At 40.8% G+C, this 26,130-nt stretch overlaps 1 protein-coding gene across 1 annotated transcript in view; it reads left to right on the top strand.

Moving 5' to 3' along the window:
- The window catches only part of LOC140162614 (transformation/transcription domain-associated protein-like), a 162,624-nt gene that overhangs the window by 12,213 nt on the left and 124,281 nt on the right, over positions 1–26,130 (top strand). Inside the window, 12 exon segments of the mRNA XM_072185881.1 lie at positions 15,812–15,868; positions 16,645–16,773; positions 17,730–17,896; positions 18,192–18,288; positions 19,061–19,199; positions 20,217–20,295; positions 21,824–22,028; positions 22,992–23,083; positions 23,708–23,865; positions 24,722–25,045; positions 25,195–25,322; positions 25,846–26,035. Of these exon segments, the coding sequence (XP_072041982.1) occupies positions 15,812–15,868; positions 16,645–16,773; positions 17,730–17,896; positions 18,192–18,288; positions 19,061–19,199; positions 20,217–20,295; positions 21,824–22,028; positions 22,992–23,083; positions 23,708–23,865; positions 24,722–25,045; positions 25,195–25,322; positions 25,846–26,035 (1,765 nt within the window).

Raw genomic sequence — 26,130 nt, forward strand, 5'->3', positions numbered from 1 at the left:
TGATTGTGTGTTTGTCTGTTTGTTTGCACCTTTATTACACATGGTGTACATGACTTGACTTTGGCCCTGGTGTGTCTGAGAGTCATTATAGAGCTGCATAAACAGTATAGGCCTATAATGCAGCCAGAGGTGAGTGATTGTGTGTTTGTCTGTTTGTTTGCACCTTTATTACACATGGTGTACATGACTTGACTTTGGCCCTGGTGTGTCTGAGAGTCATTATAGAGCTGCATAAACAGTATAGGCCTATAATGCAGCCAGAGGTGAGTGATTGTGTGTTTGTCTGTTTGTTTGCACCTTTATTACACATGGTGTACATGACTTGACTTTGGCCCTGGTGTGTCTGAGAGTCATTATAGAACTGCATAAACAGTATAGGCCTATAATGCAGCCAGAGGTGAGTGATTGTGTGTTTGTCTGTTTGTTTGCAGCTTTATTACACATGGTGTACATGACTTGACTTTGGCCCTGGTGTGTCTGAGAGTCATTATAGAGCTGCATAAACAGTATAGGCCTATAATGCAGCCAGAGGTGAGTGATTGTGTGTTTGTCTGTTTGTTTGCACCTTTATTACACATGGTGTACATGACTTGACTTTGGCCCTGGTGTGTCTGAGAGTCATTATAGAACTGCATAAACAGTATAGGCCTATAATGCAGCCAGAGGTGAGTGATTGTGTGTTTGTCTGTTTGTTTGCACCTTTATTACACATGGTGTACATGACTTGACTTTGGCCCTGGTGTGTCTGAGAGTCATTATAGAGCTGCATAAACAGTATAGGCCTATAATGCAGCCAGAGGTGAGTGATTGTGTGTTTGTCTGTTTGTTTGCACCTTTATTACACATGGTGTACATGACTTGACTTTGGCCCTGGTGTGTCTGAGAGTCATTATAGAACTGCATAAACAGTATAGGCCTATAATGCAGCCAGAGGTGAGTGATTGTGTGTTTGTCTGTTTGTTTGCACCTTTATTACACATGGTGTACATGACTTGACTTTGGCCCTGGTGTGTCTGAGAGTCATTATAGAACTGCATAAACAGTATAGGCCTATAATGCAGCCAGAGGTGAGTGATTGTGTGTTTGTCTGTTTGTTTGCACCTTTATTACACATGGTGTACATGACTTGACTTTGGCCCTGGTGTGTCTGAGAGTCATTATAGAACTGCATAAACAGTATAGGCCTATAATGCAGCCAGAGGTGAGTGATTGTGTGTTTGTCTGTTTGTTTGCACCTTTATTACACATGGTGTACATGACTTGACTTTGGCCCTGGTGTGTCTGAGAGTCATTATAGAGCTGCATAAACAGTATAGGCCTATAATGCAGCCAGAGGTGAGTGATTGTGTGTTTGTCTGTTTGTTTGCACCTTTATTACACATGGTGTACATGACTTGACTTTGGCCCTGGTGTGTCTGAGAGTCATTATAGAGCTGCATAAACAGTATAGGCCTATAATGCAGCCAGAGGTGAGTGATTGTGTGTTTGTCTGTTTGTTTGCACCTTTATTACACATGGTGTACATGACTTGACTTTGGCCCTGGTGTGTCTGAGAGTCATTATAGAACTGCATAAACAGTATAGGCCTATAATGCAGCCAGAGGTGAGTGATTGTGTGTTTGTCTGTTTGTTTGCACCTTTATTACACATGGTGTACATGACTTGACTTTGGCCCTGGTGTGTCTGAGAGTCATTATAGAGCTGCATAAACAGTATAGGCCTATAATGCAGCCAGAGGTGAGTGATTGTGTGTTTGTCTGTTTGTTTGCACCTTTATTACACATGGTGTACATGACTTGACTTTGGCCCTGGTGTGTCTGAGAGTCATTATAGAGCTGCATAAACAGTATAGGCCTATAATGCAGCCAGAGGTGAGTGATTGTGTGTTTGTCTGTTTGTTTGCACCTTTATTACACATGGTGTACATGACTTGACTTTGGCCCTGGTGTGTCTGAGAGTCATTATAGAACTGCATAAACAGTATAGGCCTATAATGCAGCCAGAGGTGAGTGATTGTGTGTTTGTCTGTTTGTTTGCACCTTTATTACACATGGTGTACATGACTTGACTTTGGCCCTGGTGTGTCTGAGAGTCATTATAGAGCTGCATAAACAGTATAGGCCTATAATGCAGCCAGAGGTGAGTGATTGTGTGTTTGTCTGTTTGTTTGCACCTTTATTACACATGGTGTACATGACTTGACTTTGGCCCTGGTGTGTCTGAGAGTCATTATAGAGCTGCATAAACAGTATAGGCCTATAATGCAGCCAGAGGTGAGTGATTGTGTGTTTGTCTGTTTGTTTGCACCTTTATTACACATGGTGTACATGACTTGACTTTGGCCCTGGTGTGTCTGAGAGTCATTATAGAGCTGCATAAACAGTATAGGCCTATAATGCAGCCAGAGGTGAGTGATTGTGTGTTTGTCTGTTTGTTTGCACCTTTATTACACATGGTGTACATGACTTGACTTTGGCCCTGGTGTGTCTGAGAGTCATTATAGAGCTGCATAAACAGTATAGGCCTATAATGCAGCCAGAGGTGAGTGATTGTGTGTTTGTCTGTTTGTTTGCACCTTTATTACACATGGTGTACATGACTTGACTTTGGCCCTGGTGTGTCTGAGAGTCATTATAGAACTGCATAAACAGTATAGGCCTATAATGCAGCCAGAGGTGAGTGATTGTGTGTTTGTCTGTTTGTTTGCACCTTTATTACACATGGTGTACATGACTTGACTTTGGCCCTGGTGTGTCTGAGAGTCATTATAGAGCTGCATAAACAGTATAGGCCTATAATGCAGCCAGAGGTGAGTGATTGTGTGTTTGTCTGTTTGTTTGCACCTTTATTACACATGGTGTACATGACTTGACTTTGGCCCTGGTGTGTCTGAGAGTCATTATAGAGCTGCATAAACAGTATAGGCCTATAATGCAGCCAGAGGTGAGTGATTGTGTGTTTGTCTGTTTGTTTGCACCTTTATTACACATGGTGTACATGACTTGACTTTGGCCCTGGTGTGTCTGAGAGTCATTATAGAGCTGCATAAACAGTATAGGCCTATAATGCAGCCAGAGGTGAGTGATTGTGTGTTTGTCTGTTTGTTTGCACCTTTATTACACATGGTGTACATGACTTGACTTTGGCCCTGGTGTGTCTGAGAGTCATTATAGAGCTGCATAAACAGTATAGGCCTATAATGCAGCCAGAGGTGAGTGATTGTGTGTTTGTCTGTTTGTTTGCACCTTTATTACACATGGTGTACATGACTTGACTTTGGCCCTGGTGTGTCTGAGAGTCATTATAGAGCTGCATAAACAGTATAGGCCTATAATGCAGCCAGAGGTGAGTGATTGTGTGTTTGTCTGTTTGTTTGCACCTTTATTACACATGGTGTACATGACTTGACTTTGGCCCTGGTGTGTCTGAGAGTCATTATAGAGCTGCATAAACAGTATAGGCTATAATGCAGCCAGAGGTGAGTGATTGTGTGTTTGTCTGTTTGTTTGCACCTTTATTACACATGGTGTACATGACTTGACTTTGGCCCTGGTGTGTCTGAGAGTCATTATAGAGCTGCATAAACAGTATAGGCCTATAATGCAGCCAGAGGTGAGTGATTGTGTGTTTGTCTGTTTGTTTGCACCTTTATTACACATGGTGTACATGACTTGACTTTGGCCCTGGTGTGTCTGAGAGTCATTATAGAGCTGCATAAACAGTATAGGCCTATAATGCAGCCAGAGGTGAGTGATTGTGTGTTTGTCTGTTTGTTTGCACCTTTATTACACATGGTGTACATGACTTGACTTTGGCCCTGGTGTGTCTGAGAGTCATTATAGAGCTGCATAAACAGTATAGGCCTATAATGCAGCCAGAGGTGAGTGATTGTGTGTTTGTCTGTTTGTTTGCACCTTTATTACACATGGTGTACATGACTTGACTTTGGCCCTGGTGTGTCTGAGAGTCATTATAGAGCTGCATAAACAGTATAGGCCTATAATGCAGCCAGAGGTGAGTGATTGTGTGTTTGTCTGTTTGTTTGCACCTTTATTACACATGGTGTACATGACTTGACTTTGGCCCTGGTGTGTCTGAGAGTCATTATAGAGCTGCATAAACAGTATAGGCCTATAATGCAGCCAGAGGTGAGTGATTGTGTGTTTGTCTGTTTGTTTGCACCTTTATTACACATGGTGTACATGACTTGACTTTGGCCCTGGTGTGTCTGAGAGTCATTATAGAGCTGCATAAACAGTATAGGCCTATAATGCAGCCAGAGGTGAGTGATTGTGTGTTTGTCTGTTTGTTTGCACCTTTATTACACATGGTGTACATGACTTGACTTTGGCCCTGGTGTGTCTGAGAGTCATTATAGAGCTGCATAAACAGTATAGGCCTATAATGCAGCCAGAGGTGAGTGATTGTGTGTTTGTCTGTTTGTTTGCACCTTTATTACACACATGGTGTACATGACTTGACTTTGGCCCTGGTGTGTCTGAGAGTCATTATAGAGCTGCATAAACAGTATAGGCCTATAATGCAGCCAGAGGTGAGTGATTGTGTGTTTGTCTGTTTGTTTGCACCTTTATTACACATGGTGTACATGACTTGACTTTGGCCCTGGTGTGTCTGAGAGTCATTATAGAACTGCATAAACAGTATAGGCCTATAATGCAGCCAGAGGTGAGTGATTGTGTGTTTGTCTGTTTGTTTGCACCTTTATTACACATGGTGTACATGACTTGACTTTGGCCCTGGTGTGTCTGAGAGTCATTATAGAGCTGCATAAACAGTATAGGCCTATAATGCAGCCAGAGGTGAGTGATTGTGTGTTTGTCTGTTTGTTTGCACCTTTATTACACATGGTGTACATGACTTGACTTTGGCCCTGGTGTGTCTGAGAGTCATTATAGAACTGCATAAACAGTATAGGCCTATAATGCAGCCAGAGGTGAGTGATTGTGTGTTTGTCTGTTTGTTTGCAGCTTTATTACACATGGTGTACATGACTTGACTTTGGCCCTGGTGTGTCTGAGAGTCATTATAGAACTGCATAAACAGTATAGGCCTATAATGCAGCCAGAGGTGAGTGATTGTGTGTTTGTCTGTTTGTTTGCACCTTTATTACACATGGTGTACATGACTTGACTTTGGCCCTGGTGTGTCTGAGAGTCATTATAGAACTGCATAAACAGTATAGGCCTATAATGCAGCCAGAGGTGAGTGATTGTGTGTTTGTCTGTTTGTTTGCACCTTTATTACACATGGTGTACATGACTTGACTTTGGCCCTGGTGTGTCTGAGAGTCATTATAGAGCTGCATAAACAGTATAGGCCTATAATGCAGCCAGAGGTGAGTGATTGTGTGTTTGTCTGTTTGTTTGCACCTTTATTACACATGGTGTACATGACTTGACTTTGGCCCTGGTGTGTCTGAGAGTCATTATAGAGCTGCATAAACAGTATAGGCCTATAATGCAGCCAGAGGTGAGTGATTGTGTGTTTGTCTGTTTGTTTGCACCTTTATTACACATGGTGTACATGACTTGACTTTGGCCCTGGTGTGTCTGAGAGTCATTATAGAACTGCATAAACAGTATAGGCCTATAATGCAGCCAGAGGTGAGTGATTGTGTGTTTGTCTGTTTGTTTGCACCTTTATTACACATGGTGTACATGACTTGACTTTGGCCCTGGTGTGTCTGAGAGTCATTATAGAGCTGCATAAACAGTATAGGCCTATAATGCAGCCAGAGGTGAGTGATTGTGTGTTTGTCTGTTTGTTTGCACCTTTATTACACATGGTGTACATGACTTGACTTTGGCCCTGGTGTGTCTGAGAGTCATTATAGAGCTGCATAAACAGTATAGGCCTATAATGCAGCCAGAGGTGAGTGATTGTGTGTTTGTCTGTTTGTTTGCACCTTTATTACACATGGTGTACATGACTTGACTTTGGCCCTGGTGTGTCTGAGAGTCATTATAGAGCTGCATAAACAGTATAGGCCTATAATGCAGCCAGAGGTGAGTGATTGTGTGTTTGTCTGTTTGTTTGCACCTTTATTACACATGGTGTACATGACTTGACTTTGGCCCTGGTGTGTCTGAGAGTCATTATAGAGCTGCATAAACAGTATAGGCCTATAATGCAGCCAGAGGTGAGTGATTGTGTGTTTGTCTGTTTGTTTGCACCTTTATTACACATGGTGTACATGACTTGACTTTGGCCCTGGTGTGTCTGAGAGTCATTATAGAGCTGCATAAACAGTATAGGCCTATAATGCAGCCAGAGGTGAGTGATTGTGTGTTTGTCTGTTTGTTTGCACCTTTATTACACATGGTGTACATGACTTGACTTTGGCCCTGGTGTGTCTGAGAGTCATTATAGAGCTGCATAAACAGTATAGGCCTATAATGCAGCCAGAGGTGAGTGATTGTGTGTTTGTCTGTTTGTTTGCACCTTTATTACACATGGTGTACATGACTTGACTTTGGCCCTGGTGTGTCTGAGAGTCATTATAGAGCTGCATAAACAGTATAGGCCTATAATGCAGCCAGAGGTGAGTGATTGTGTGTTTGTCTGTTTGTTTGCACCTTTATTACACATGGTGTACATGACTTGACTTTGGCCCTGGTGTGTCTGAGAGTCATTATAGAGCTGCATAAACAGTATAGGCCTATAATGCAGCCAGAGGTGAGTGATTGTGTGTTTGTCTGTTTGTTTGCACTTTTATTACACATGGTGTACATGACTTGACTTTGGCCCTGGTGTGTCTGAGAGTCATTATAGAGCTGCATAAACAGTATAGGCCTATAATGCAGCCAGAGGTGAGTGATTGTGTGTTTGTCTGTTTGTTTGCACCTTTATTACACATGGTGTACATGACTTGACTTTGGCCCTGGTGTGTCTGAGAGTCATTATAGAGCTGCATAAACAGTATAGGCCTATAATGCAGCCAGAGGTGAGTGATTGTGTGTTTGTCTGTTTGTTTGCACCTTTATTACACATGGTGTACATGACTTGACTTTGGCCCTGGTGTGTCTGAGAGTCATTATAGAGCTGCATAAACAGTATAGGCCTATAATGCAGCCAGAGGTGAGTGATTGTGTGTTTGTCTGTTTGTTTGCACCTTTATTACACATGGTGTACATGACTTGACTTTGGCCCTGGTGTGTCTGAGAGTCATTATAGAGCTGCATAAACAGTATAGGCCTATAATGCAGCCAGAGGTGAGTGATTGTGTGTTTGTCTGTTTGTTTGCACCTTTATTACACATGGTGTACATGACTTGACTTTGGCCCTGGTGTGTCTGAGAGTCATTATAGAGCTGCATAAACAGTATAGGCCTATAATGCAGCCAGAGGTGAGTGATTGTGTGTTTGTCTGTTTGTTTGCACCTTTATTACACATGGTGTACATGACTTGACTTTGGCCCTGGTGTGTCTGAGAGTCATTATAGAGCTGCATAAACAGTATAGGCCTATAATGCAGCCAGAGGTGAGTGATTGTGTGTTTGTCTGTTTGTTTGCACCTTTATTACACATGGTGTACATGACTTGACTTTGGCCCTGGTGTGTCTGAGAGTCATTATAGAACTGCATAAACAGTATAGGCCTATAATGCAGCCAGAGGTGAGTGATTGTGTGTTTGTCTGTTTGTTTGCACCTTTATTACACATGGTGTACATGACTTGACTTTGGCCCTGGTGTGTCTGAGAGTCATTATAGAACTGCATAAACAGTATAGGCCTATAATGCAGCCAGAGGTGAGTGATTGTGTGTTTGTCTGTTTGTTTGCACCTTTATTACACATGGTGTACATGACTTGACTTTGGCCCTGGTGTGTCTGAGAGTCATTATAGAACTGCATAAACAGTATAGGCCTATAATGCAGCCAGAGGTGAGTGATTGTGTGTTTGTCTGTTTGTTTGCACCTTTATTACACATGGTGTACATGACTTGACTTTGGCCCTGGTGTGTCTGAGAGTCATTATAGAACTGCATAAACAGTATAGGCCTATAATGCAGCCAGAGGTGAGTGATTGTGTGTTTGTCTGTTTGTTTGCACCTTTATTACACATGGTGTACATGACTTGACTTTGGCCCTGGTGTGTCTGAGAGTCATTATAGAACTGCATAAACAGTATAGGCCTATAATGCAGCCAGAGGTGAGTGATTGTGTGTTTGTCTGTTTGTTTGCACCTTTATTACACATGGTGTACATGACTTGACTTTGGCCCTGGTGTGTCTGAGAGTCATTATAGAACTGCATAAGCAGTATAGGCCTATAATGCAGCCAGAGGTGAGTGATTGTGTGTTTGTCTGTTTGTTTGCACCTTTATTACACATGGTGTACATGACTTGACTTTGGCCCTGGTGTGTCTGAGAGTCATTATAGAACTGCATAAACAGTATAGGCCTATAATGCAGCCAGAGGTGAGTGATTGTGTGTTTGTCTGTTTGTTTGCACCTTTATTACACATGGTGTACATGACTTGACTTTGGCCCTGGTGTGTCTGAGAGTCATTATAGAACTGCATAAACAGTATAGGCCTATAATGCAGCCAGAGGTGAGTGATTGTGTGTTTGTCTGTTTGTTTGCACCTTTATTACACATGGTGTACATGACTTGACTTTGGCCCTGGTGTGTCTGAGAGTCATTATAGAGCTGCATAAACAGTATAGGCCTATAATGCAGCCAGAGGTGAGTGATTGTGTGTTTGTCTGTTTGTTTGCACCTTTATTACACATGGTGTACATGACTTGACTTTGGCCCTGGTGTGTCTGAGAGTCATTATAGAGCTGCATAAACAGTATAGGCCTATAATGCAGCCAGAGGTGAGTGATTGTGTGTTTGTCTGTTTGTTTGCACCTTTATTACACATGGTGTACATGACTTGACTTTGGCCCTGGTGTGTCTGAGAGTCATTATAGAGCTGCATAAACAGTATAGGCCTATAATGCAGCCAGAGGTGAGTGATTGTGTGTTTGTCTGTTTGTTTGCACCTTTATTACACATGGTGTACATGACTTGACTTTGGCCCTGGTGTGTCTGAGAGTCATTATAGAGCTGCATAAACAGTATAGGCCTATAATGCAGCCAGAGGTGAGTGATTGTGTGTTTGTCTGTTTGTTTGCACCTTTATTACACATGGTGTACATGACTTGACTTTGGCCCTGGTGTGTCTGAGAGTCATTATAGAGCTGCATAAACAGTATAGGCCTATAATGCAGCCAGAGGTGAGTGATTGTGTGTTTGTCTGTTTGTTTGCACCTTTATTACACATGGTGTACATGACTTGACTTTGGCCCTGGTGTGTCTGAGAGTCATTATAGAGCTGCATAAACAGTATAGGCCTATAATGCAGCCAGAGGTGAGTGATTGTGTGTTTGTCTGTTTGTTTGCACCTTTATTACACATGGTGTACATGACTTGACTTTGGCCCTGGTGTGTCTGAGAGTCATTATAGAGCTGCATAAACAGTATAGGCCTATAATGCAGCCAGAGGTGAGTGATTGTGTGTTTGTCTGTTTGTTTGCACCTTTATTACACATGGTGTACATGACTTGACTTTGGCCCTGGTGTGTCTGAGAGTCATTATAGAACTGCATAAACAGTATAGGCCTATAATGCAGCCAGAGGTGAGTGATTGTGTGTTTGTCTGTTTGTTTGCACCTTTATTACACATGGTGTACATGACTTGACTTTGGCCCTGGTGTGTCTGAGAGTCATTATAGAGCTGCATAAACAGTATAGGCCTATAATGCAGCCAGAGGTGAGTGATTGTGTGTTTGTCTGTTTGTTTGCACCTTTATTACACATGGTGTACATGACTTGACTTTGGCCCTGGTGTGTCTGAGAGTCATTATAGAACTGCATAAACAGTATAGGCCTATAATGCAGCCAGAGGTGAGTGATTGTGTGTTTGTCTGTTTGTTTGCACCTTTATTACACATGGTGTACATGACTTGACTTTGGCCCTGGTGTGTCTGAGAGTCATTATAGAGCTGCATAAACAGTATAGGCCTATAATGCAGCCAGAGGTGAGTGATTGTGTGTTTGTCTGTTTGTTTGCACCTTTATTACACATGGTGTACATGACTTGACTTTGGCCCTGGTGTGTCTGAGAGTCATTATAGAGCTGCATAAACAGTATAGGCCTATAATGCAGCCAGAGGTGAGTGATTGTGTGTTTGTCTGTTTGTTTGCACCTTTATTACACATGGTGTACATGACTTGACTTTGGCCCTGGTGTGTCTGAGAGTCATTATAGAGCTGCATAAACAGTATAGGCCTATAATGCAGCCAGAGGTGAGTGATTGTGTGTTTGTCTGTTTGTTTGCACCTTTATTACACATGGTGTACATGACTTGACTTTGGCCCTGGTGTGTCTGAGAGTCATTATAGAGCTGCATAAACAGTATAGGCCTATAATGCAGCCAGAGGTGAGTGATTGTGTGTTTGTCTGTTTGTTTGCACCTTTATTACACATGGTGTACATGACTTGACTTTGGCCCTGGTGTGTCTGAGAGTCATTATAGAGCTGCATAAACAGTATAGGCCTATAATGCAGCCAGAGGTGAGTGATTGTGTGTTTGTCTGTTTGTTTGCACCTTTATTACACATGGTGTACATGACTTGACTTTGGCCCTGGTGTGTCTGAGAGTCATTATAGAACTGCATAAACAGTATAGGCCTATAATGCAGCCAGAGGTGAGTGATTGTGTGTTTGTCTGTTTGTTTGCACCTTTATTACACATGGTGTACATGACTTGACTTTGGCCCTGGTGTGTCTGAGAGTCATTATAGAGCTGCATAAACAGTATAGGCCTATAATGCAGCCAGAGGTGAGTGATTGTGTGTTTGTCTGTTTGTTTGCACCTTTATTACACATGGTGTACATGACTTGACTTTGGCCCTGGTGTGTCTGAGAGTCATTATAGAACTGCATAAACAGTATAGGCCTATAATGCAGCCAGAGGTGAGTGATTGTGTGTTTGTCTGTTTGTTTGCACCTTTATTACACATGGTGTACATGACTTGACTTTGGCCCTGGTGTGTCTGAGAGTCATTATAGAGCTGCATAAACAGTATAGGCCTATAATGCAGCCAGAGGTGAGTGATTGTGTGTTTGTCTGTTTGTTTGCACCTTTATTACACATGGTGTACATGACTTGACTTTGGCCCTGGTGTGTCTGAGAGTCATTATAGAACTGCATAAACAGTATAGGCCTATAATGCAGCCAGAGGTGAGTGATTGTGTGTTTGTCTGTTTGTTTGCACCTTTATTACACATGGTGTACATGACTTGACTTTGGCCCTGGTGTGTCTGAGAGTCATTATAGAACTGCATAAACAGTATAGGCCTATAATGCAGCCAGAGGTGAGTGATTGTGTGTTTGTCTGTTTGTTTGCACCTTTATTACACATGGTGTACATGACTTGACTTTGGCCCTGGTGTGTCTGAGAGTCATTATAGAACTGCATAAACAGTATAGGCCTATAATGCAGCCAGAGGTGAGTGATTGTGTGTTTGTTTGTTTGTTTGCCGCTTTATTACACATGGTGTACATGACTTGACTTTGGCCCTGGTGTGTCTGAGAGTCATTATAGAGCTGCATAAACAGTATAGGCCTATAATGCAGCCAGAGGTGAGTGATTGTGTGTTTGTCTGTTTGTTTGCACCTTTATTACACATGGTGTACATGACTTGACTTTGGCCCTGGTGTGTCTGAGAGTCATTATAGAACTGCATAAACAGTATAGGCCTATAATGCAGCCAGAGGTGAGTGATTGTGTGTTTGTCTGTTTGTTTGCACCTTTATTACACATGGTGTACATGACTTGACTTTGGCCCTGGTGTGTCTGAGAGTCATTATAGAGCTGCATAAACAGTATAGGCCTATAATGCAGCCAGAGGTGAGTGATTGTGTGTTTGTCTGTTTGTTTGCACCTTTATTACACATGGTGTACATGACTTGACTTTGGCCCTGGTGTGTCTGAGAGTCATTATAGAGCTGCATAAACAGTATAGGCCTATAATGCAGCCAGAGGTGAGTGATTGTGTGTTTGTCTGTTTGTTTGCACCTTTATTACACATGGTGTACATGACTTGACTTTGGCCCTGGTGTGTCTGAGAGTCATTATAGAACTGCATAAACAGTATAGGCCTATAATGCAGCCAGAGGTGAGTGATTGTGTGTTTGTCTGTTTGTTTGCACCTTTATTACACATGGTGTACATGACTTGACTTTGGCCCTGGTGTGTCTGAGAGTCATTATAGAACTGCATAAACAGTATAGGCCTATAATGCAGCCAGAGGTGAGTGATTGTGTGTTTGTCTGTTTGTTTGCCGCTTTATTACACATGGTGTACATGACTTGACTTTGGCCCTGGTGTGTCTGAGAGTCATTATAGAGCTGCATAAACAGTATAGGCCTATAATGCAGCCAGAGGTGAGTGATTGTGTGTTTGTCTGTTTGTTTGCACCTTTATTACACATGGTGTACATGACTTGACTTTGGCCCTGGTGTGTCTGAGAGTCATTATAGAACTGCATAAACAGTATAGGCCTATAATGCAGCCAGAGGTGAGTGATTGTGTGTTTGTCTGTTTGCACCTTTATTACACATGGTGTACATGACTTGACTTTGGCCCTGGTGTGTCTGAGAGTCATTATAGAACTGCATAAACAGTATAGGCCTATAATGCAGCCAGAGGTGAGTGATTGTGTGTTTGTCTGTTTGTTTGCACCTTTATTACACATGGTGTACATGACTTGACTTTGGCCCTGGTGTGTCTGAGAGTCATTATAGAGCTGCATAAACAGTATAGGCCTATAATGCAGCCAGAGGTGAGTGATTGTGTGTTTGTCTGTTTGTTTGCACCTTTATTACACATGGTGTACATGACTTGACTTTGGCCCTGGTGTGTCTGAGAGTCATTATAGAGCTGCATAAACAGTATAGGCCTATAATGCAGCCAGAGGTGAGTGATTGTGTGTTTGTCTGTTTGTTTGCTTTGCCGCTTTATTACACATGGTGTACATGACTTGACTTTGGCCCTGGTGTGTCTGAGAGTCATTATAGAACTGCATAAACAGTATAGGCCTATAATGCAGCCAGAGGTGAGTGATTGTGTGTTTGTCTGTTTGTTTGCACCTTTATTACACATGGTGTACATGACTTGACTTTGGCTCTGGTGTGTCTGAGAGTCATTATAGAGCTGCATAAACAGTATAGGCCTATAATGCAGCCAGAGGTGAGTGATTGTGTGTTTGTCTGTTTGCACCTTTATTACACATGGTGTACATGACTTGACTTTGGCCCTGGTGTGTCTGAGAGTCATTATAGAACTGCATAAACAGTATAGGCCTATAATGCAGCCAGAGGTGAGTGATTGTGTGTTTGTCTGTTTGCACCTTTATTACACATGGTGTACATGACTTGACTTTGGCCCTGGTGTGTCTGAGAGTCATTATAGAGCTGCATAAACAGTATAGGCCTATAATGCAGCCAGAGGTGAGTGATTGTGTGTTTGTCTGTTTGTTTGCACCTTTATTACACATGGTGTACATGACTTGACTTTGGCCCTGGTGTGTCTGAGAGTCATTATAGAGCTGCATAAACAGTATAGGCCTATAATGCAGCCAGAGGTGAGTGATTGTGTGTTTGTCTGTTTGTTTGCACCTTTATTACACATGGTGTACATGACTTGACTTTGGCCCTGGTGTGTCTGAGAGTCATTATAGAGCTGCATAAACAGTATAGGCCTATAATGCAGCCAGAGGTGAGTGATTGTGTGTTTGTCTGTTTGTTTGCACCTTTATTACACATGGTGTACATGACTTGACTTTGGCCCTGGTGTGTCTGAGAGTCATTATAGAACTGCATAAACAGTATAGGCCTATAATGCAGCCAGAGGTGAGTGATTGTGTGTTTGTTTGTTTGTTTGCCGCTTTATTACACATGGTGTACATGACTTGACTTTGGCCCTGGTGTGTCTGAGAGTCATTATAGAACTGCATAAACAGTATAGGCCTATAATGCAGCCAGAGGTGAGTGATTGTGTGTTTGTCTGTTTGTTTGCACCTTTATTACACATGGTGTACATGACTTGACTTTGGCCCTGGTGTGTCTGAGAGTCATTATAGAGCTGCATAAACAGTATAGGCCTATAATGCAGCCAGAGGTGAGTGATTGTGTGTTTGTCTGTTTGTTTGCCGCTTTGTTACACATGGTGTACATGACTTGACTTTGGCCCTGGTGTGTCTGAGAGTCATTATAGAGCTGCATAAACAGTATAGGCCTATAATGCAGCCAGAGGTTAGTGTTTGTGTTTTTTTTTGTTTGTATGTATGTATACTAACAAAAATGCCTGCGTCCATACATCCATTAGATCTGAGAGCGTAATGTTTCACCTAGAGCTGGAAAATGAAGAGAATGTCCTGATTAATCATTTTAGTTGATCCTTGCCTCCCCAGTGTTCGGTTTTTGCTGGCAAAAACCTGTTTTTGCCATTGCCGGTGGCTAAAACTGGCAAAAACCTGTTTTTTGCCTGGTTTTAAACCGGCAAAAACTCACATATAGTCACTCAAACATGATAAAAATAACACAGAAAGCTCATAAACAGCAGCATACAACTTTTACACATAGTCTCATCAAGTCCTTAAAATGAAAAAGCTTTGAATACGATATTTGCCACATTTTGGTTAAATGCGCTTGAGCAATAAAAACGCATATCTTTAATTCCTTAATATGTTAATCATAATTACAAAATCTGGCCTTGTTACACTCAGGAAATGATTTTTGTAACTTACTAATTTGAGATGAAAAAACTGAACTATAGATCAATTTTTTAGTTTTTGCCATTTTTGCCGGCAAAAACTGGCAAAAGCGGTTAAAACAGCCATATGGTCAGAGGCTGGAAAAGAAGTGATCATTGGAGAGCTGACTGTTCCATGGGAAGACAACATTGATGAAGCTCATGAGAGAAAATTGACCAAGTATTCAGAATTGAGAGCAGAATGCAAGGATAGAGGTTGGAAGGCTTCTTGCTACCCTTTCGAAGTCGGCTGCCGTGGTTTTGTTGCACACTCTTTGCAGAAGTGGCTGCGAGATTTAGGCTTCAACAGGAGAGAGCTAAAGTCAGTTAGCAGGGCAGCGTCAGAGGCTGCAGAATCAGGATCGTCGTGGGTGTGGTCCAAGTACATTCAGAGAAGTAGATAATCTGGAAGTGAAGTACATCATCAGTATCCTCAGCCAGAGCAGGCAGGCCAGCTAGCCATATCTTTTACTTGTTCTCATTCCTTCATATCAACTCCAGTTAGCTAGGGTTAAGTGATTCCAGCTGCATGGTAGGGTTAGAGGCGCCTTATCCCGTCTGCTTACTACAGACTAGTTTGGTCATCTGGGGGTACATATACACAGATCCCCCTTTTGACGGTGATGGCGTATCCCCATATGGGCAAAGCGTCTTGCTTTGTCATGCTGACATAGTATGGGTGCTAACTGGTGCTTGATCTTCTATTTTGGTTAGCTGGCCTGTGCCGGTTTCATTTTCTGAGAAGCAGATTGTTTATTTAGCAACAGATGCTAGAAGCAGAGTTTTAGTTTTATTTAGTAGCTCACCAGCGGAGGTGGTGTTTCTTTCACTGCCGGCCCCCACCTCGAGGGAGTCTTGATTATAAGAGGGCCGAAACTCCCCAAGACAGGTGGCAATCAACTGATGATCTCGCTGGTGAAAGCACAAGACATTTTCCATCTGGTCTTTGTGTATATTTAACTTTTTACACTATTTCTTCTTTCAGATTCAACATTTTTTACAGTTTGTGAAAAATACTTACAAGGATATCCCAGCAAATATGGTGAGTTGTTTTATCATTTATTTATTTTTAACCTTACAATTGTTGAATTAAAGTTTTAACTTCAACACTACACTATTTTTCGCTCACCTGGAAAGTTTTCACTAGTCCGACTAGCGTCTTCAGCAGATAGTGATGCTGTGATGATATCTTGTCTACAATCGGGATATTCCTCACTGATGACGTCATATGATTGACAGAATGATATCCTATGTTTTCAGGCCTTTAAATTTCGTCATTTTTTTCAGTATTTTGAGGACTAAAGTTGTTTTCTTTAAACTTCCGTGGTCCGGGTACGCGCTGGTGAATTGCGATCGCGTAGAAGTGACAAGGTCGCCTACTACGCGCCGCGCAGAAGACCAATGGGTCAGCCGGCTTGTTGTCAAGTGCATGGATCAGCCAATCAGCGTGATTGTTGATTGCTTTTGTGTTTACGCTCGTGTACGCGATTCGCACAGGCACGACCACAGAAGTTTAAAGAAAACAACTTTATGTTTTTTTAAAAAAATCCCCCGTGTAATTTAACTTTTGGGATCGTAGGGCTATATACCCATAATTCCCATTTATATAGAGTGAGCCACAAGCTTCAATATAGTTTCTTTCGGATGATGCCTTCTATTAAAAATTCCCCCTGTAATTTAATCTTCTAGAGCTGTTTTGCCATTTCCATGGAAAAATCACCCTTTTCCCCCATTTAATTGAGTCCTGATTATATTTCAAAGTTAACTTCCTGGTTTAACTTGTGTGTTATCCGTGTTATTAATGTTTGTACCTTGCAGAAAACTCTTGAAGTGGTGCAGGCTATACCTACAGCGGATGCACTCAACATCCAGATGTTTGTGGAGAGGAGTGGTTTCGCGCATCAAGTCATTATTACTGTCACACAGCCTGATCTCCAAAAACAACAGGTAACATAGTTATGAAATAAAAACCACACTAACAGATAGACCACAGTTGTTTCAGTGGTCATAATATTTCATATGATTAAAGGAGCGTGGTTTGATTTTTTTCAAGTTCCATTTTCTATCTTAGGGATGTTCATAAAATTTTGAAGTTCAATATTTTTAGCTGATAGTTCTTTCATTTGAAAGAGAATTAAATTACCTAAACAATAAGGGGTCAATCATGTTTCTAGTGCATATACTTTTGAAGTTACAGACAAAAATAGTGTCATCAAATTGCCCAAAAATTTTGTGTGTGAAATTGTTACAGCAGGCACATGTACAATGCACACTACTGTATGTGACCCCAGATGACCTCCTATTCTTTACTATAAGAAAGCTGTTTTGGATGGTCTTGATTTACACACAAGCTTTTGAGCTAAATCGAGTGTCGACTTGGTGGAACATGGATTGCACTATGTGATAGTTTATGAATTCAGTATCATGCCAGTACCAACATAAGTCAACATCACTTAGGTTTTGGTTGTCAAAATTAAGTGATTTTCTCCATTGAGCCCCACAGTAAAGCCATTTTTGGACCGTACATGCACATTCCACTTCCCTATGGACGAATAGCGCCACCTATAGTGTGTGATGTGAGCTAGCCTATCTATCTTACAAGCCGATATATCGATCACTCCACCACTTTCCCCAAAGCAGCAGATCGCCAGGAATTGAATTTAAGTCAACTCAGGAGCGGTGCCGCTCTGACATAATTATGAGAATAGGATATGATTTTAGCCCCTGAGCATGGAGTGGTGATGAGCAGCAACATTGGCTTTCAGAGCCACTATGCCGCTGCCGCTCAGCGGCATGCTGTGGCATGGCGAAGTGTCACTCAGCTCTGCGGCAAGAAGCACAAAGTATGAACCAGCATAAGGTGAACAGATTTAAATATTCATTTTCCATTTTTTTTCCTTCAGCAAACCATCCTCCCCAAAGGAGTGAATTCATTGAAGGTGTTGGCAGAGTATCCCATCATTGTAGTCCTAATGTATCAACTCTACAAGCAAAGTGTACACAATGTAGTGGCTGACTTCATACCACTAATTATGAGTACGATCACACTGCAGCCAACACCACAGGCACGGTAAGGATGTGATGATTTATGTTAGGTTGGTTAAGGTTATGTACTTGGTAGTGTATTACTGTACAAGCAAAGTTTAGGTACACAATGTAGCAAGGGTGTGATGATTCATCATAGGTTGGTTAAGATTTTGTACTTAGTATAAAACACAGAGTAAAACACATCATTGTTGTTCTGATGTATCAAATTGTACACAATCAGCCACAAAACATGCGTGGCATGCTTGTCCCAGTGAAGTGGCACATATCAATCAAAAAATGTGAAAAAAGTAATCAAATTTGATTTCATTTCTATCCAGGGCATCACCAAACTTCAACAAGGAGATGTATGTTGACTTCATTGCAGCACAAATCAAGACTCTGTCTTTCCTAGCTTACATCATCAGAATTTATCAGGTATGTTGTGTGTCTCTATGAATTTCATTTGCTGTGCCACAGAAGAACCCTTCGCTTCCTATCTCAAGCAAAAAGTAATACACAGTTTTTAACCAATTTCCTCCAAATCCTGCCATTAGTATTATTGCAATTTTCTTAACAAAATATTTACAAAACATGTCACAGAATACAAGCAATGAATCAATCCTATGTAACATGAATGTATTGGAAATTAAAGTACTGCATGTAGTACACAGGGTGCAATATACATTTTCAATAAACATATTTTTATTATAATAAAAATATCTAATTCTCGATCATCCGAGCCCACTTGGTACAGATATTTGCGTTGAGCATACAACGCATTCACCATACACTATGGTAGGCATGCCCACATTACTTACTATAGAGGGCCTCCTTCAACTCCAAATTGTGACCAGAGTAAACGGCTTAACTGTGTAATCCCAATAGGGAAATACAAAAATTTGAAATGTGGACACCAGAAACTTGAGGTTGAAGGTAAATTTTTAAAAATACGTCAGTAGTTTATGTTTAATACAGAAATTCTCATGCAGTGATAATTAGAATTCATGAAATAAAATCTCATTTGTGTAAAATGGATTTCTGTGGTGAAAAACGTTGCATTACGAATTTGGAAAGGACAAGGGAAGGTCTTGATGGTGTTATTCCATGAAAAGTTCACTGGATGCAGTGTTTGCAATAGGTTCATACTCTTGTGGTTAAGAATTAAAACTTTTGCTTATAGTTTGTATTATCCTTTGTTTTCTCGCAGGAATTGGTCAACTCATACTCACAGCAGATGGTGAAAGGCATGCTGGGACTGTTTGCTAACTGTCCCAGTGAAGTAGCGCATTTACGCAAAGAGTTGCTCATTGCTGCTAGGCACATATTAGCTACTGATCTTAGAAATAGTAAGTATCAACTTATTTTTGGTGAAGTCGTGTTTGGTGAGGGAAAAAAGAAGATTGTTCCGTTGCCCATGTACCACTGACTCAAAATGTGGTTGGCCTTTTTTATTTTTTTATGTTTTTATTTATATATTTTGATAAAAGTTGAATAATAAGTTGAATATCAAGTAAAATCACTATTGGGTTTTTTTTGGGGGGTTGGGTTTTTTGATAAAAGAAGTTGAGGGATATAAGTTTTCAGGATTTTTACAGAATTCAGGTTTTTTTGTAGTCCAGATTTACGCAATTTTGTTTTATTTTCAGCCTGCTTTGGGGCTTTTTAGCCCGAATTTACACACTTTTCCCCCAATTATCAGGTTTTTTTCTTCAGGCTTACTTACATCCTTGGAAATTGAATATCACTATTGCTTGGCTAAAATGTCAAAATGTGATCCAAATATTCAGATTTGTTACTGAAACTGAAAGCAGCCTGAATAGAAAATATAGCCAACAATGTGTTTTCCTTTCTTTTACAATTTACAAAACATATTGACCTCTCGTTGTAGGATAAATTATTTGTGTTGTTAACCAAGAGGAAAGAAAAGGTTCCATCGACCACTCGACCTTACCCAGAATGTTCTTGTATGGGCATTTGTAAGAAATTGTAATAAATAATTTTCATCATGTGTCAATAAGTAGGTCATTAGGTCATCACCTTTTCTGATAATTGAATGCCTGAATACAAATCCCACCCAAGTCCATGGAAAGTGATATTGAGAAAATTGAAAAAACAAATGTGTATCATACATGCTGGGTATACATGCTGGATTTCATATGCTCAATAGACACACATAGAGGGTGGATTTGGATTCAACATAATTTATACATATGATAGGCCCTATGTATAAGCAACAATTTCCCATGCTTAACCTAATTTGGCCAAAGTATGGACTTGGGTGGGTTTTGTATTCATGTATTCAATTATCAACTGGTGGTATTACCATTTCATAACGTGTCATCTCGATTTATTTGTTATTTCAGAGTTTGTTCCTAACATAGACAAGCTGTTTGATGAAACTATACTGGTTGGCAATGGATGGACAAGTAAGGAGTCACTCAGGTATGTAGCTTGCCAAAAGATTGGGCTATTCCTGTTGAAATACATACACCCCTATGGAAGACATGACCTTGATCTTCCACACAGGGAGTGTGAATTTCAAATGGGGTTACCTGAATGGGTGATCCCATTTGAAATCTACACTCCTTCTGTTTGAGATTAAGGTTATGTTTTATGTAGGGGTGTATGAATTTCAACTGAATAGCCTTAGACTTAAATTAGGACTTCAGCAGGTGCCAATTCTTAACGTTAAAAGTGCATGCTTTTTGAAATAAAATGAAAACCACTATATACAATTTTATAGAAGATTTCATTGAAACAAAACCAAAAGTAAACTCACTGTTTGACGGTTTCGCCTATCATGGTCGATAGGCATCATCAGAATGATGGTTGCAGAGCCATACTTCCGGTTGGACGTATCCCTACTGAAAAGGGTGTTTTATCAGCCAGGAGAGGATCATACACGTGACTAAGGAAGTGGGCCCCCTCGTCAAACCCGCAAGCAATCTGCGAGTGAACAGTCAAAGTCGGCTATTGCGGATCATGCGGTCCAGCAAAACCATGTTATCAATTGGGACAATGCCAAAATTCTTTGTAAGGAAGATGATGCCAATACAAGAAGAATTAAAGAATCCATTTGGATCAGGAGGCGAGGTCCGAACGTCATGAACAGAGACGAGGGGGCCCACTTCCTTAGTCACGTGTATGATCCTCTCCTGGCTGATAAAACACCCTCTTCAGTCGGGATACGTCCAACCGGAAGTATGGATCTGCAACCATCATTCTGATGATGCCTATCGACCATGATAGGCGAAACCGTCAAACAGTGAGTTTACTTTTGGTTTTGTTTCAATGAAATCTTCTATAATGTTTATCAACAAACCTGATGAATTTATTTAGTCACTATATACAATGTTGTTTCGGTGGATTATGGCAGGGCAAATTAGGCTGCTGAGTCCCAGCAGTCTCGGGCAGACACACTTCCCCCCCCACGCTACCATCATCTATCTATCTGTGTGTAACATGACGTGCGCATAACTTGCAATAAGCGCTACAACACTTTTAAATGATGCCAATTATTGTTAGATTGGGCTATTCCATTTAAAATCCGCACTACCCCTGTGGAAGATTTTGGAAATATCTTCAATAGGGAGAGTATAAATTTCAAATGGAATGAACACATTTGGCAGCTCCCTTTGAATTTCATACACCCTCTGAGAAAGATTCAACCTTAATCTTCCACAGAGGGAGGGCAAGTTTCAAATAGAGTTGGTTAATGTGCTAATTCCATTTGAAATTCATACTCCCCCTGTGGAAGATATTTCCAAAATCTTCCACAGGAGTAGTGTGGATTTTAAATGGAATAGCCCATTTCTGAATTTTGTCTGTGATCAAGCTAGAATTATTCCCGAACTAAGTTAATTCTACTTGAACAGTGCCAGGCATGGTGACAACTACACATTATCCATCTCATCTTATTCTCAAAAATTGTAATCGTTCCTCTCCTCTTTTCACTCATTTTTCACCACAGACCTCTTGCATATAGCACATTGGCCGACCTGGTCCATCATGTACGGCAGCACCTACCATTGCAGCACCTATCCATGGCGGTGCAGCTCTTCTCTAAGAACGTACACGACGAGTCGCTACCATGCAACATCCAGACCATGTCATGTAAACTGCTGCTGAATCTGGTGGAATGTATACGACAGAAAAGTGAACAGGATGGGGCAAACGTAAGTGTTATTAACCCCATGGGCACTTCTGTAAGAACTGTTTTGATTGGGTACAAAAATGGATATGTCATGTATTGAGCCAATCAGAAATATGGTTAGAATAGTCAATTGGGGGTATGTCATGTATTGAGCCAATCAGAGATATGGTTAGAATAGTCAATTGGGTGTATATCATGTATTGAGCCAATCAGAGATATGGTTAGAATAGTCAATTGGGCTGATGGGGATTTAGCTTAAAATTGCTAAGAGCTCTAACAGCTCAATATTGATTGGTTACTCAGTTGATTATATCACATAATTAACCAATCAGGGGCTCTGTAAGGAAGGTAGTGGTGTTCAATGATGATAACTACATGCACTTTTCATCCAAGTTCCTTTTGCACATAAATATAGAGGTGCTTGGCTATAAATAGAATCATGTCTTCATTCGTTGAGTGCACTGCATAGCATCGTATGACAACAGTGAGTGGTTGAGCCCGGGGGGGGGGGTACTCAGTACAAATAACCATACGGGGACGTGCCGCAAACATGGGTAGCATTTTCAGCCTTCTGGTATATCAATGACCTCCTTTTCAAAGCCTATTTTGGTATATGAATGGGTCCTTTTTCAAATTTTTCTCAATTTTTTTGGAAAACAGCCCAATTTTTCCTTAATCTAGCCAAAATTTTCTCAAAATTTTGGGGAAATTTGTAAAAACTAAGAAAATTTTGGTTAAATTCGGCCGAAAATTTCGACTTTTGGTATATCAATGGGTCCAAATTTCTTGAAAAATTGGTATATTTATTTATTTATTACTTGAGTACCCCCCTAACAGGCAACAATGTATGCCTTTGTCCATTTTGAGTTTGGGCATTTTATTTTGTTTCTTTATAAATTTTACTGTAATGTAACTGATAAGCATTTTGCATCGTTTGATGATTTGAATTTCCACTGTTAATGCTGCTACATCCTGTTTTGTCTAGGCTCGTGAGATATTGATGAGGATGTTGGAGGTGTTTGTTCTCAAATTCCATACCATTGCAGAGAACCAGCTGCCAGTCATTTTCCAAAGGTGGTGAGTACCAGAGATAATTTGTTTTAAAAAAAGCTTCTTAAAACATTTTTATTTAGAGAATAAAAGATAAGATTTTGTCTTTTGCCTATCCAATATCGTGTCATAATGGATGGGCTGGCCAATATTCTGAGTAGTGGATGCCGGCGCACTACGATAAAAAATATTGGCCAGTCCATCCATTATGACAGTTTTAATGTAATTTTTGCGAGAAAAACTGCCTTTTTTCAGAAATAAATTAAGTTACTTTTGCGAGGACATCCCCGTTGTTTTAAATGAACGAAACCATCACGAACATCTAAGCCGCCGAATCGCGTTCTTAGTTCTCGCACGTGTATTACGCGAACGCATTATAGCGCGATCATTGAGGAGCAACAAGCGTGCCGCCGTTAAAGTGGCGGCTAGCCCTGACTAATATCACTTTCAACTATTGTGAGATATTATACACCAGAAAACCAATCAAATTACGTGAATTCTTTACAAGACGCACCCATTGAATAAGAATGGTAAATAAGTACCAAGTAAATGATGCACAGTCATTTAAACTTCTCAGCCCATTCCCTAAAACCCAACTTATATAGAATCTCAGTTTTAATCATATAGAAAACTTTCATTTTCATTTGACAGTCGACATCATCAAGAGGCCATACAGGAGCGTGCAGCAGCAGTGGCGGCAGCACAGCAACAAGCTAAACAAGCCAATAACCCACTACCACTGACGAGGGGCGGATTATCATCTACACCTCAGACTCCTGGTGCAACACCAACTACCCCAAGTACCCCAGGTAAGTAAGGCCAAATAAACCAATTATAGTCCGTATACCTTCCTTGAGTCAGTAAAGTAAAATCAAATTTTCTCAAAACAATTTTGCAGGAATCTGGTATGTTTTTGATTCCTTGCATCATTTCCTTTCTGAAAATGTATACTTGTATATATTTCTCATCTTAACATTCAGATAAAATACAACATCTAAATTATTACTGACTTCCATCACTCTCCATTGTAATCAAATATTGCAAGTGACAAAAATTTGACAGATTTTGGTGATTCTAGGGCCATTTGACAAAAGTAAAAAACAACCGACCCACCAAACCCTACTTGAAAGGTCCATCCGCCGGCAAGAGTATAATGAATTGAACATGCTAACAAAGCCTAATCCTATATATCACTCTACCTGTCAGTTACAGTTGGCTTTTGTGCGATTTTGGCCCGTTTGACTTATAAATACTTTCAATTCAAGCACTTGCTCCAGAAGCATGTTTGACTTAGAATGACTTAGCATGTAATTAAATTGAAAATATTTATAAGTCAATGGTGCAGGACCATATGGTCCTGGACCATATTATCGGGCCAAAATCGCACAAAAGCTTCCGGTTGCACCTTATGGTCAATACAGCTGGAATTATTTTCATGTTTATGTGAAATTCCAGTTGAAAATTGTTGAAATTTATTAAAATAAAGTTGAACTATGCAACATGACAATTTTGGATCTTCCACACCTTTATGGAATAAAATGGTGTTATCTGGAATAATTTAAACTCTTGAATTTGGTTTGGAATGATTTCAAGTTTTTTAGTGGAGGGTGTTGATTTCAAATGAATGAGCCCATTATGATCTTGTCCAACTATCTTTGTTTTCAGGTACGACACCGACTCCCACAACACCAGCAACGCCCAGCGTGCTGACCCAACCGCCGTCGTTGTCTGCGATCCTCGCCGAGAAGGAAAAGGAAGACGGGAAGTCTAAGACATACGTGCCATCGAGTTCGTCCATCTATAGCACCTACTCTGTAACGGATTGCCGGAGTCTTGTAAAGACCGTGGTGTGCGGCGTGAAAACGATCACGTGGGGCGTGAGCTCGTGCAAAGTGCCTGGACAGGCGGCAAAGGAAGGGAATCTTAGCGCCCAAAGCAAGCAGTTCCCGCCCAAAGAAACGGCCATATTTGTGAAACTTGTCAAGTATGGTGAGTGAAATTTAAAAGATTATTCAATGTTATTAGGCAAAATCACGAAATTAAAAGCAAGCAATATAGTTCAAAGCCGGCAAAGCGCGAAACATTACATGCACAAAAATTACCACTTTTACAATACATATTGCCATTGTATTTTCCAGCACTCAAAGCCCTTGATATATATCAAATCCAAGTCAATGCTAGTGGACAGATGTCAATCAGGCCGTCCACTATGCAAGGCGTCAGACTCAAGGAGGAGAAGGAAGTATTGGAACACTTTGCTGGAGTGGTAAGTTCTTGTTTACACTGCTAGAGTGGTTCATAATTCGCCGCGGTAGTGTTGCAATCATTGCCAGGTCAATTGGTTCAGAACCATGACAAAGGGTTGGATCTAAGGTATGACGTATTTACGTGTGAACTGATCTAGATCTGAATTAGCTGATCATTTTGCTTGTAAATCGGCCAATCCAATCTGATGGAAGAAGCAAACATCTTCACCCAAGCACCAGGCACCACGTTTAGAGCAACTTACCGTTAACAAAAGTTGGTAGAACGTTTCCCTTTGGGATGCCTGGCCAACTTATTCAGATCCAGATCCAGGCGAAAATTTAATATGCTTTTTACTCGTTCAACCATACTTTTTACAGACAGAGGGCTCCAGTCAACTGTGGAAACAACTCTGTAGAATCAATGAACCAGATTCTATGGTTAAAGTTCAACATGAAAATTACACATGTCGGTCAACGGATGGTATCAGTCTTAATTGTCCTTACTGATCCTAACACTGATATCTCTTTGTATTTATTTTACAGTTCACCATGATGCACCAGCTGACATTCCGTGAGATATTTCAGACCACAATAGATTTCATGGTGGATAGAGTATATCACAACTATGCCTTGCAGATCATCGCTAACTCATTCCTGGCCAACCCAGCGACATCGGCTACGTTTGCGACCATACTGGTGGAGTATCTGCTCGAAAGGATGGAAGAAATGGGGAGTAAGTATCATTTGAAGGAATGGCAGAGAAAGGATTGCAAGTTCACTGCACTTTTTGTTGTTCACTGAAGTATTTCTGGTCAGATTTGGCATGAT

Source organism: Amphiura filiformis, chromosome 10 (assembly GCF_039555335.1).
Source record: "Amphiura filiformis chromosome 10, Afil_fr2py, whole genome shotgun sequence".
NCBI lineage: Eukaryota > Metazoa > Echinodermata > Ophiuroidea > Amphilepidida > Amphiuridae > Amphiura > Amphiura filiformis.